The sequence below is a fragment of the Panthera onca genome, chromosome X (genome assembly GCF_046562875.1).
Source record: "Panthera onca isolate mPanOnc1 chromosome X, mPanOnc1 haplotype 2, whole genome shotgun sequence".
Taxonomy (NCBI): domain Eukaryota; kingdom Metazoa; phylum Chordata; class Mammalia; order Carnivora; family Felidae; genus Panthera; species Panthera onca.
The window spans coordinates 118,366,738-118,379,158 of NC_138357.1; the positions used below are offsets into that span (position 1 = coordinate 118,366,738).

At 40.1% G+C, this 12,421-nt stretch overlaps 1 protein-coding gene across 2 annotated transcripts in view; it reads right to left on the bottom strand.

Annotated features, from left to right (window-relative positions):
* MOSPD2 (motile sperm domain containing 2) overlaps positions 1-12,421 on the bottom strand; it is a 59,459-nt gene that overhangs the window by 6,218 nt on the left and 40,820 nt on the right. The window contains exons 11-15 of one of the 2 annotated variants that reach the window (XM_081792641.1): positions 11,457-11,553; positions 10,496-10,592; positions 10,001-10,130; positions 2,113-2,215; positions 166-1,540 (exon numbers count right to left, since the gene is read on the bottom strand). In XM_081792641.1, coding sequence (XP_081648767.1) covers positions 1,403-1,540; positions 2,113-2,215; positions 10,001-10,130; positions 10,496-10,592; positions 11,457-11,553 — 565 coding nt within the window. In that variant the 3' untranslated portion in view covers positions 166-1,402. Of the gene's footprint in view, positions 1-165; positions 1,541-2,112; positions 2,216-10,000; positions 10,131-10,495; positions 10,593-11,456; positions 11,554-12,421 lie in introns of those variants that run through there. The other variant, XM_081792642.1, reaches the window with a different exon arrangement.

The window sequence follows — 12,421 nt, forward strand, 5'->3', positions numbered from 1 at the left end:
GACCAAGTATCAGACCAGTGTCCTTTTAAGGTTTTATTGCTAGGCCAATTTTGAAGGGACTCTATGAAATCACCACTCTCTACAACTCGACTTTGGAATCCTCAGCTTCTCAAGATGAAAGCCGCCAACCCTACACTTCAGAATAAAAAGTTCTCCAAACGTGGCTCAATCAAAACTCAACATTTATTTAACAGGCAGACTATGTTTTCTTTCAGATAGAGTTACATGTGAACCGACGAGAACTGAAAATGGCTGTATGAGTGAGAAAACAAACTGATTTCATCCGCCTCTGCCCCTGCAAGTTGTATCATTTTAGGATTTAGGGACCACCCTCAGGATTACTGTGACGAAGGCAGAGTATCCAGCAAGTGCAACAGCCCTGGTCTGAAGGTTTGTACAAGAGGATCAGGAATTCTAGTTTTCATTCCTAAATGGAGAACCGACACTTGAGTTTTGATTTTTTTTCCCCCCACGCTTATAGGTACTCCAGTGTTGTGTCAAGTTTCCTTCTTGTGGACGATTTTCACGCGAAACTGAAATGTGAATGAATTCTGCTCTGCATCTCAAAACCAAGGTTTCAAAGAAATTTTAACTCCTGTCATTTAGAAAAAGGAGGATTAGACCCTTATAAGAAATGCAGCATGGGGGTCAGTGTCCTGCCCCAGTGAGCGATGGGAAACTGCATAAAAAAGACTGGAAGAGAGGACCAAGAAAACCCAAGCAAACTTAGTTTCCCAAATTGTCTAAATATGAGTGTTCATAAAAAAGTCCGAGATTAATAAAAGGCAGACTGTTAAGGAAGACAGATAAGAAACAAAGGCTAAAAGGTGGTTTGGCATTAAATTGTTTCACATACCCAAAGAATATTGACTAGCATCTGGAAGGAATTCTCAAAATTACAAAGTCATGTTCACAGAAATTAATCTGTATTAAGTACGTGGTTTTTTTTTTTTCAATATACATGTTCTATATACATAGTATAGAAAAGCTAATAAGTTGGCTCAGCTATAATGATTTTGTCATAAAAAAAAGATTACATTTTTTGGCTGTGACAAAGCTTGTTACTTCTACTTTTCAGTCCAGCTAATGTATACATATAATAAAACAAACTTTAGAAGTATTCAAATCAAAAAGAAAAAATAAATTATATCTAAAGTATTAATTTACACAATGGCTATGCCTTGACTTGATTCACTATAACTATGATCTCTTATACTCAATTTCTCCAGTGTTTCCTCATTCTAACAGAGTTTATTTTCGAGACGCGTATTTGTTCCCCTCTAAGTGTTGCACGTTTCCTTTCAGGAAGCACAGATGTGCAAAACTTTTAGTAACATGAAGTTCTGGGTCCTTTTCCAACTAATGAGCGAAAGAGCCATGTTTCTCACTGAACTCCATTTCTTTAAGTGTACAACAAATAGAAGAAAGACACGACAAAAGCAAGCAAGAGCATTGTTAAGGAAAGCAGCAGCTGCTGGAACCAGATACACCGCTGAACTTGGTCTTCAAGCTTCCTATTGCTTTCTAGTAAACGATTGAGCTAAAGAGGGAAAAAGAAGGATGAAAGATGCATATCAGTAAAACAGTACATTAACCATGTGAACGACAACTAGGAATATTAGAAATCCAAACATTTACAGGATGGGGTCCGTCTACTCTGAACAGCTGGGAGCAGGAAATGCAATGAGGGATCACATCTGTTTGGTGAACAGACGTGCGCCTGCTCACTCTAGTTTTGGAAAGATCTAATTTTCCAGTTGAAAAGGAGCAAAGCAGTCACTTTCTGCAGGTACCAAAGCCAGCGAGTCAGAAAGAGAGTCCCTCCAATCTTTTTCGAATTTAGATGGTACCTCTTCCATGAGATCAAATTCTTGGATACTCTCCAAAGCGCCACACCTCGTCCAAATTAGAATGGCCAGAGCTTTTAAAAAGTTAACACATCTCCAAAAGTAACTCACCGCTCACCATTTCCGATTTGGCTGCCCTTCACAAAGAAAAGAGCATTTCTGTCGCGTCTATGCCAAAGGTTCTCTCTACGTCAGTGGGGGAAAAAGTGGATTTCTAATGTTGGTTAGCATTTACAACTTTGTTTTAGGGAGAAAGAACACTTACTTGTAGATAAAGATCTTCACTGGTTTTATCTGACATGTTAAAAGCATTGTCTTTTAATGTAAGGGTGGTTGGTTTACTGCTCTCAACAATATGGCATCTTAACCTGTGGAAATGCAAAGGAAACAGGATCGTAAAAGTAAACTATAAAATGAAAAAGAGTTAAACACAGAAATCTACATAACAGACATGAAAGCACTCATTCTTCTCCCAGTTACACGTAAGGTAGCAGCACAGCATGTATTCATCTTGGAAGGGGAGCAGAATTTGCCACCCCAAGATACGCCTCTCTGGCAGAAGGATTATCTTGGGCTCGCTATTTTTTGAGAAACAGCAGACATAAGAAAAGCTTTGAAAATCTTTTGTCAGGGACATTGACATTTTTAAAGGTAATCTACACTTGGAAGGGTGTTTTCCTCTGTGTACCAGAGGGGGTGACAAAATCTCTAGAAGGGACCCATCTAAATCTGCTTAAGGACCTTACCCTCGTTTACTGTGATTTTCCTGACCGTCTTCCCTGACTCGCTGATGCCCCAACATCTTGTCTTGGGCCATCTGGGGGAGTTTTACTGTTTCCCTGGGTATGTCCCGTGTATACAGGAGGTATACGTGTTATTCAACTTCTGTTTTCTATTAATCTGTCTTTTATTCCAGGGGGTGGAGGTCTCAGCCAAGAACCTAGCAAGGTAGAGGGAAAATTACTTTTCCTCTCCTACGTTTTGGCAACCTACGATGGGCCCTGCTGGGACACCGTACTCACTTAGGCACCTACAGATGGGATCCTGGAAAACTGGCAGAAACCAGTGAAGGGTAAAAATTCTTACCTACCAAAGTCAGCTCTTCTAGATCTCACACTAGTGCCAGGTCGAGAGAGGTAAAAATTTCACCTTGTCCCTACCTTTCCAAATTTAGGTTAGCAGAAGAAAAATCGGTCAAATGGGGTTTTCCTTTCCTCTCGTTCTATGTATTGAGAGCTTGGGTTTGTAACCAGCAAGAATATTCTTTTTGGTCTCTGCCGGCTGGTGGATGCACAACACACAAGGTGACAGGCAGCATTCTCTCTGCCAGCCGTGCCAGCTCGCAGGGCAGTTGTCATTTGGGTCCCCAGTCCGTGAGGGGACTTTGTGCTGTCAAAGTCCAATCCAGGAGCACTTCCCTGGTGTCACAGAGCGCAGGGTCTGTGACTGGAGGCCTCGCACATTGTTGTGGGGACACTGGAGCTGCCATTTTCACGACACCGTTCTCCCCACTTGTGGCGAAGAAAGTCTTTGTTTTCTTACGCTCCCTCTCTGAGGGCTTCAGTGTTGGCACCCTCTTTTGGGAAGCCTCTTGGGTCCATGGTTAAGCCATCAAAAGGCCTGTTGGATCTTATATTAATCTCAATAGCGACTCAAGCCAACTTGTCAATGCCAGATGGTGGATCTTTTACATTTTTAAAGCTTCTATGCTGAAAATACTGTTAGAGAGCTCTCATCCTAAACAATGGTGGTCTTGGTAGCTCTGGAAAGACCAAACTGAAAGGAGAACATGACCCAGTATGGCAGCTGGCCTGAGGAACTTCCTTAGAAAGGAGAGATTATGAAGTTTTCAATCTCTAGTTTCAGAAGATAACCACCTACCAAATTTAGAGAAGAGGTGAAAAGATCAGTCCCCATTCACAGGGACTGTGACTGGCTGCTAAGGGTTGTTCTTCTTATCCATGATTATACTGTAGTTATCAGATGAGCCACATGGTCTCCTGGGGAAAACTCTCCTCACCAGGAACATGACCAGAATTTCTCCCAAGCCCTCCTACAAACGTTCAGGAAATGGATCAGCTGCAGGCTGATGTCTGGGGGCTGATAGAAGCAATAGAACAGGTTGTTTTTCCCCCTGAATTAAATTGGTTCAAGGATGAAGTAAACACTTAGAAAAAGGACAGCATTCAAAGGCCTTTGTTGAATACTTTCTATAAACTTTTTAAAGGCATGCCGCATTAAACCCTAAAGCTCCAGAACATAGAAATCACTTTCTTTCCATCTTAGTTGGAAATCATCTTCCTGATACAGAGCAGACTGAAGAAAATGTAGCTGGATGGGTGGGTCAGTCCCCTGATCCCATTCAGGCTGCAACACAATTATTTGAGGAATTAAAAGCAACCATCTTTGATTTGCAAATCTTTACAAAACCACTAGTGCAACACTGGAAGCAGTTCAAAGTTTGTCTAAACTTACCATCCTAAAACCTACCCTGCCCGCACCCTCTCCCCCAACACCCACCCCCCCCCCCCCAAGTTCATCTGCAAATACATGTCAGTATTGTGAAAGATCAGGACATTGGAAACAGAAATGTCCTGGGCTCAAGACAAAGAAGGAAAATAGAAACAGTAATTACTGAAGACCTCTGATAATAGGCAAATGTACCCCAAAACGGCTTAAAAAAAAGAAATAACAAACCTTGATACTTTGTGCCTTTCGGGTAAAAATTTTCTATCCTCTAGGACCTGATAGCTAGCTCTTCGAAATACAACTTTAGGGTAAACTTATTCCAACTGCCAGAAACGCAATTTGGACCTAAATGTTCTTTTACAAACTAGTGAGTTTTGTGTTATTGTACCTGATTCATGGCTAAAATTCTAGAGCTAGATACCTCAAAAGTCTCTGAGTCTATATGTTTCTGTGTGTCTATATATGTTATGGATGCATAATATTTTTCTACTTCTGGACGGTATTGCCAAAATTAATTTGTAAAAGCTCTATCTGGCTTAAAGAAAAATAAGCACTTATCAAATTAAGTATTCCTAAAACTCTTAGAAATATAGAAACTAACCCAAGTGTCTTTAAAGTTCCTGTGATGTGGAGTAATCTTAGGTAAAATAAAAGGTGGTCAAGTGTGTTGGTTTAATTAAAATAGGCACGTCTTCAAAGTTATCAATATTAGATATAATGCAGATATGCAACTTTTTTCTACTTGAGTTTACTATTCAAATAGGTTCACGTTTTTAGGTAAGTTGGGTAAGAGTTTTTAGGTGAATTTGTGTACTTAAAAACAGCTTTTCAACTCTGTTTGGTAACTTGAGTTTTGCTAAGTAAAATAGGAAATCATTTCCAAATAAGATAAAATATTGAAACATTACTGAGCACAGGTTTATCTACTTTTGGCTTCTTATTACAGACGAACTAAAAATATTTAGTCTGTTAGTAAACCTATCTCGTGCCACACTGAAAAACTGTACCATGAGGAAGCATATGCTTCTAGAAATTATGTATCCCTGAATTTGCCAATCTACAGAATGCTGGTGTTAAATGACCACAATTGTTTACTACTTAATTTTCACTAAAAATTATTGTTTCTAAGAATTCTGATTCATATATGTAATTTACTAGAAATAATGGAGACGACTAACTCCACGTGCAAGGAAAGTAGGATGTGTTTTTAGCTGAGGAAAGGTATGGGCACGTATTTTTCTTAAGGGGAATAAAAGTAATTTTATGCTGAATTAAAGCTGGTTATTTCTGAGTAGGGAAGAAAGCAAAGAAAACTTCTCTTTGTGTAGTCAAGCTGGCCAAGATGGAATTTGTTACGAGGGTTATAAAAATAAGCTTTCATACCAATAGTGTACTTACGTAAAACTAAAAGTTAACATCTGCTAAAAGGACAACATTTTCTTGGACTATCAGTCAGCTACTGATAAGAGACAGTGAAAGGTTTTTCTTTAGCTTTTAAGTAATGTGCCTAGAAAGCAAAAATTGTGTGTTTTATCAAAATAATTTCCTGTGCTTCATGTTATCTTTATCATCAGGTATTTGATTGCTTAGGAAAATAGTCTTCTAAAGATCAAAAGAGCTAAGTTTTACTCACAATGATGTAACTTTCTGCATTTGCCTTTGACATTTTATTGTTACTATGGTTAAATGGATAATTAAGTATTATTTCATGATGATCTAGGATTCTATTCAGTCAAGTGTCTAAAACCTTCTGACATTTTTGACAAACTCCAACTCAAATTCTAACTGAAGTCTTTTTGACCTTGAACTATCTCTGGAATTTTTCAGAGGGCCTCTGGAATGTATGGAAAGATTAGTTTTATAGCTCTTTTTATAAGAGAGAACAAATTAGGCTTATTTACTATGTTAAGTTACATGGGAAGCACTGTCAAATAAGTAATCCTAAACCTTCTTTAGGTTGTATTTGTATGGATATGTTATTAACATAAGTGTTCCAGAAATTGTATAAAATTCCTAGAAATCGGCTATGTTCTAGTATAACGTTATTGTTTTAATTCTAGTTATTATCTTACAATGTTGTATGCCACAGAAATAACCAAATTTCCTTGTCAAAAGCCTTATAATGAACTCTCATCAGGTCTGCAACCATGGCCATTTTTAAGTCTGTCATTTATAGAAGCTATTGTTTTACTCGGATCCTTTCGCAAATGTGCTTCATCTTCAGAGATTCATGGCAAGGACTCTGACAGGTACTCCAGAAAACAGGTTTCTGATGACTTTAAGATCATAAAACTGAACTGGTAAGAATTTCCAGAATAAAAAAGCTGGTTTCAAGCAGACCAAGAATTAATAACATGGGAGTGAATGAACTGATAATTCTACTGTTTAGGACTTTATTTGAAACACTGCTGGTTCTTTAATGTTTTGTTTTCCGAGGTTGAAGGAAATACTCTACTCTTTTCTCATAAGCTATGATTGACAGAACTATACCTTTGTAAGCAGAATTGAAACAAGTTTTCTCCCTCTGTGGTCCCTCCAGCATTCAGAAACTCAAAGTATTCTTTCATGGAAATACGTTTTTTTTGTTTGTTTGTTTTTTTGTTTGTTTTTTTTTTTTTTTTACATCAATTCAGTAAGAATCTCTTCTCCTTGGAAGAGGACACAATTGGAAGCATGGTTATATTACTAAGGCTCTGACTTGAATGTCTTATTTGAAAATGGTATGCATAAAAATCAGGTATGAACAGACAGTTTTAAGGGCCTAAGACTGACTTTAGGGACCCAATAAAGCCCCTTGCAAAAAATGGACCTGTAACCTTGCTTATAGGCTTCTGGATGGCCTTACCAGGTAAGGAAGGTCCCTTACCTTGGCAGGCTCAGGGGCTTCAAGAAGAGAAGAATTCATCTAAATCTGCATAATAACCTTACCCTTGTTTACTGTGCTTTTCCTGATAACCTCTCATTACTGGCTCCTCTGCTCCCACACCCACTCCCCCCAGTCTTTCTTCTTTCACTGGAGATGGTATTGAAGGTGGGGAGAGGGAAAATTATTTTTCCTTCCCTGCCTCTTCCTACTTTATTTTTCCATGTTTATGTTGAGAGAGCATGAGAGCAAATGGGGGAGGGGTAGAGAGCGGGAGAGAAAGAGAATCCCCAGCAGGTTCTGCGCAGAGCCCTCGAACCCCGGTGAGATCATGACAGGAGTTGAAATCAAGCGTTGGGCGTTTTACCACCAGAGCCACCCAGGCGCCCCACTTCCTACTTCTTAGTGCATGTGTAATAACACAAGCAATTACAGATACTGCTCAATAACCTACGGGAAGTTTATTTTATAGGGTAATCAGTTCAACCTACCCGATCTTCCTACTTATTTGAAGGAAACCACCCTTTCTAGGTGGGAGTCAGTGCTTTACTCGGGCCTTCAGTACCAAACCACCAAGTCTCCCTCTTTCTGGGAGGTAAGTGATCCTCTCTTGACTTATAGAAAACCAAACTATGAGCAATTAATTAAAAGAAAAAACCCTGCTTTTGAGGGCCTGTTTGCAAAGAACTTCAAATTAATCTCCATCTTTTATAGCAGTGTTACATAACCTTTCCATTTGTTTTCAGAGCCATGCCTTTGACAAAAATAAACTTGGCTAAAAACACAAAGTGGAGGGTGTCACAACTTGGGAATTTACTCCATCCCAAAACAAGTCAACCCCATCCCGAGCCTTAACCTGTATCTGGGTTCCTTCCTCCTTCCCGAAGAAAGCTGACCCTTACCTTGGATGTAAGTCTTGTCCCTTCAGCCTTGTCAGAAATTTCACTACTGGTGATTTACCCTGTCCAGGTGGCCTCTCTCATTGCAAAACCCATGCCAGACAACTGCTTCATCAACACTACATTATTCCTTCCTCCAGCAAGACTACTCTCTAGAACAGTCATACTACCTCCATTTCTTTGGCACCTGGCTCCTGCCAACTGAAACTACCCCCCCCCCCCCAACCAGGGTGGGCAGTGATGACTTCACTGCCAACACCTCATCCTTCCTGATTGGCATGGAAACACTTCCTAGCACTGGTCCCTTCCTCTTTCGTCAAATGCTCTTCCTTGGACATTTGATGACACAGCTCACCTACTGCTTTCCCTCCTGAGTCCCTGCTGGATTGTCCTCCTCTGGCCATGAAATAATTCTCTAGGCTGGGTCTTACCCCTCTCTTGCTGGGACAGCTGAAATAAAGCTTGTCTTCGTAGGCCCTCTCCTGTCCTCCTCCCCTCTGACAAGATCACTTTTTGCAGGCTTGTTCACAAAGGTAGATCAGGTCAGGTGGACTGCTCTCCTATCTGCCTCTGTCCAGCCTTCTTCCCACCCTGAGTCCTGTCACTCTTACCTATGCGGTCCAGCCACATGTGTGTTCTTTCAATTGCTTTTGAACAGTTAACTCAACCATGACCGTTACTAGGTTTTCCAGCTTCTCATTTATCAAATGGGATAAAGAACTACTTACCTCCTAGGGTCATTTGAATGACTAAGTGAATAAATAAGAGTAAAGCACTTAAATAAGAGCCCGCTGCCAGCCAGTCCTGTTTTAAGTGTTAACTCAGTATCAGTCTTTCACTTGGGTCTGGTCTACACTGTTTTCCACACAGCCCCCAGAATAATCCTTTAAAAAAAAATAAGCCAGATCGCTTCCTGGATCTGCTGAGCACCAAGGGTAGTTTCTCCTCTTAATATCAGAAGTCCTCGCTATGGCAATCATTTGCATTCCTATTATCTCTCTGACCTCATCTCCCACCAAGCTGCCCTTAACCTCCTCGCTGTTCCTTACACAGGCCCAGCACACTCCTTTTTCACTTGCGGTTCCCTCTTCCTGGAAAGCACTTTTTCTAGTTCTATCTATATGGCTTACGCACTCTTTTCCTTCAGGGCCTACAAAAGTGCCATCGGAGTGGCCATTCTTTACCCACCAGTCTTTGTTTTGGGGGGCTGTCCTTTGCATTGTGGGGTGTACGGCAGCATCCCTGGTCTCTACCTGCTAGATGCCACAGTACCCCAATGCCCACTTGTGACAATGAACAATGTTTCCCGACACTGACGAGTGTCCCTGGGAGGCAGAACTGGCACACTCCAAAAGAAAACCACAACACTCCTCTCTGTTCTCCTTTTCTGTGTATCTTTGCATGCACATACATACTTGTATATGCCCATGCAGTCCCAGGTTTTCCCCCTAATACATCATAGGTACCTTTGTGTATCAGAACAAGAGACTTCCCACACTCTTTTGAATAGCTGCAGAGTACTCCTGCATACATTCAAGTGCGTCTGACCGTTGCTTCACTGGTGACCATTTAGGTTTGTTCTTTCCCACTTTTTCCTAGTACAAATCATGCTGCAACACACACATTCTAGGACACAAAGTGAGTGCTCCTATAAAGGGAACGGCCGGGACAGAGAGATCTAGGTTTGTAATTTTGGACACATCCAGGTTCTTGCACAGTCCTGTAAGCAAGTCCCTGCTTGCAACCTCCTTGAGAAACTCCAGATCTCATTCCTGGGCACCCCAGAGCCCCACACAGCTCAGGGCCCACATTAGAAGCCTAAGTGTCTGCCAAATGCTCGAAGGAAGAGACACCTGCCTAGTCCATGCAGGCAAAGCTCTCTGATTCTTCCCATCACATTTGAGAATCTGTAAGAAGCATACCTATGCTCCATCACTTTGTTTCTGGGAACCTCTTTCCAGAACTGAGTCAATTCTGCTGGGCCCGTGCCAGATGACTGTTCCATTTCTGCAGCCATTATCAGAAAACGGTCTTGGGCAGAGACTGTTAAACCTGCATTCCAAAAGAGTAACTTGTTATATAAACAAGCCTTTACAAAAGTTGGACATGTTGGTTTAAGGCATTATTCTAGAAAACAATGGAAAAAGGACAATATGGAACCACCCTAAAAAGGAAAACGTTTTTCTAAAAATTCAATTTCAACAGGCGTCAGTTTAAACAATTTTATGCATTAAAAAACCATTCTAGTGAGACCCATTTACCCATTTCATTTTGCACACGAGAAAATGGATGCCTAAGAATGCAGCGACGTGACGTGCTGACACTCGGATTTCCGGCTTCTAGTCCAGCTCTACGGACTCACCAACCAGCCCCAGGTACCCCAGCACACCCTCTGAGGCCGTCACGTGACAACTCACCCCCGTGGGGAGACACAACTATGTCAACTGAAGCTCCAGGGTCACAACTGCTGTTGCTTGGCTTGACTCTGTATTTTTCTGGAGCAGTTGTTCTCACCTATTTATGAATAGAGTAATCACGTAATCACTAACAACATAATGATAAAACTGATCTTGGGGGCGGGGGGGGGGGGGTAAACGGCTTGAAAGTGATTTTTAGAAAACTAGCAGTTAATAATAAAGTCTACAAAACACCCACGGTGGTCAGGCATAGAATGTATCTTTCCCCATCAACAGGAAAACAGTATCTTTATTTTTTAAAATCTCTGCTAATCTTGGAAGTCCAACTGTCACTCAGCCTTCCTTTTCAACAAAACAATCTGTGCAGTATCCTAGCTGGCAATTGCCTAAATTTAATAACACAAATTCTAAAAAACCGTATTAGGACTTGTTATAATAGCGTTGTCCAATTAAAAACACTAGAAAATCAAAGAAAATATCCTAGTGGTTCAATCTAAATTAAATAGATGATTTAAGGAAATAATTTCTACAATATGGGGCAGTGGCAGACTCGGTCATTAGGTTAGTATCCAGCATAAACTACATTCCAAACTATATCACACTTGGGGGAAAATGCACTCTTGATTTTATAGTTTTATTTTTTTTGCTATTATTATGAATTATTTATATGATGAAGAGTGATTTTCCTTGAGTTTTTATTTACAACAGACATTAAAGCCTGAGATTAATTTGGACATCAGCCTATTACAGCTCATTAAAGATTGAGATACAGATCCCAGGGAAAATTTTAGATAAGCTATGCCATGTGGTTAAAACTAGAAGGCAGCGTAACATGCCTAAAAATATCATAAATAAAAACACTGCACAAGTTACAAATCCTCAGTCTTTCGATTAAAATGTCTGAAATCACTTCCCATATCCAATTTCCACATATAATCTATTAGATCTTTCAGATACTTACCTTAAACGCCACGATGTTTTTAGTTACATTTGTCAACACTATTAAAGTTTTCTTCTCTCCAGATTCTGTACTTCCAAAATACAGTTCTTCTGCTGGGCTAGGTGGTGACAGAAACATAAGGCGTTTGTGTTATTCAGAATAAATGATAATCTAATCATTAGCTGGAAGAAAAGCATTTAATATTATATGCTCATTTGTATAAAGAGATTTCATCAAAAAAAAACCCCTACAAAACAATTACCTAATATAGTTTGTGTTTTCATCTTACTAATTGATTGCATGCTACTTAAAAGTCCTATGGTTGGCTTCCCCAAGATCAAAAGCTAAATAGAAAAGGACAGAAGAAAGAATAGGATGATTCTGGATTAGCCTATAATCAGCACCATCTAAAGGTGCATTTAAACTCTTTGGAAGGTTACACATAATAAAAACAGAGAAGAAGCTGGCACTTCAACTTTAATTACAAACAGAATAGAATGGGGCATAATTTTATACACCAACAGAGAAAAGTCTAATGTAAAATGAATGATCATCAGGGATGTCTTGAAGTAACAGACTAAGGTCTTACTATGTAAAGGCTTTTTCTAAGTAATATGGAATACAAAAAACAAAATTTGGGGTGGGAAATATTTGTCAAACAGTAAAAGCAGTGAGCCTCAAAATACAAGTTTTACTATTGTCACTGTAGAGCATGTGAACTAAAAGACTAAAGCAACGTTTTATGTAGTTTTTATTTTTTTAATGTTTATTTTTGAGAGAGACAGAGTGTGAATGGGGGAGGGGCAGAGAGAGAGGGAGACACAGAATTGGAAGCAGGGTCCAGGCTCTGAGCTGTTAGCACAGAGCCCCAAGTGGGGCTCGAATTCACGAGCTGTGAGATCCTGACCTGAGAAGTCGGGACGCTTAACCGACTGAGCCACCCAGGTGCCCCATTGTGTAGTTAAATTTTTTTAATGTTTTATTTT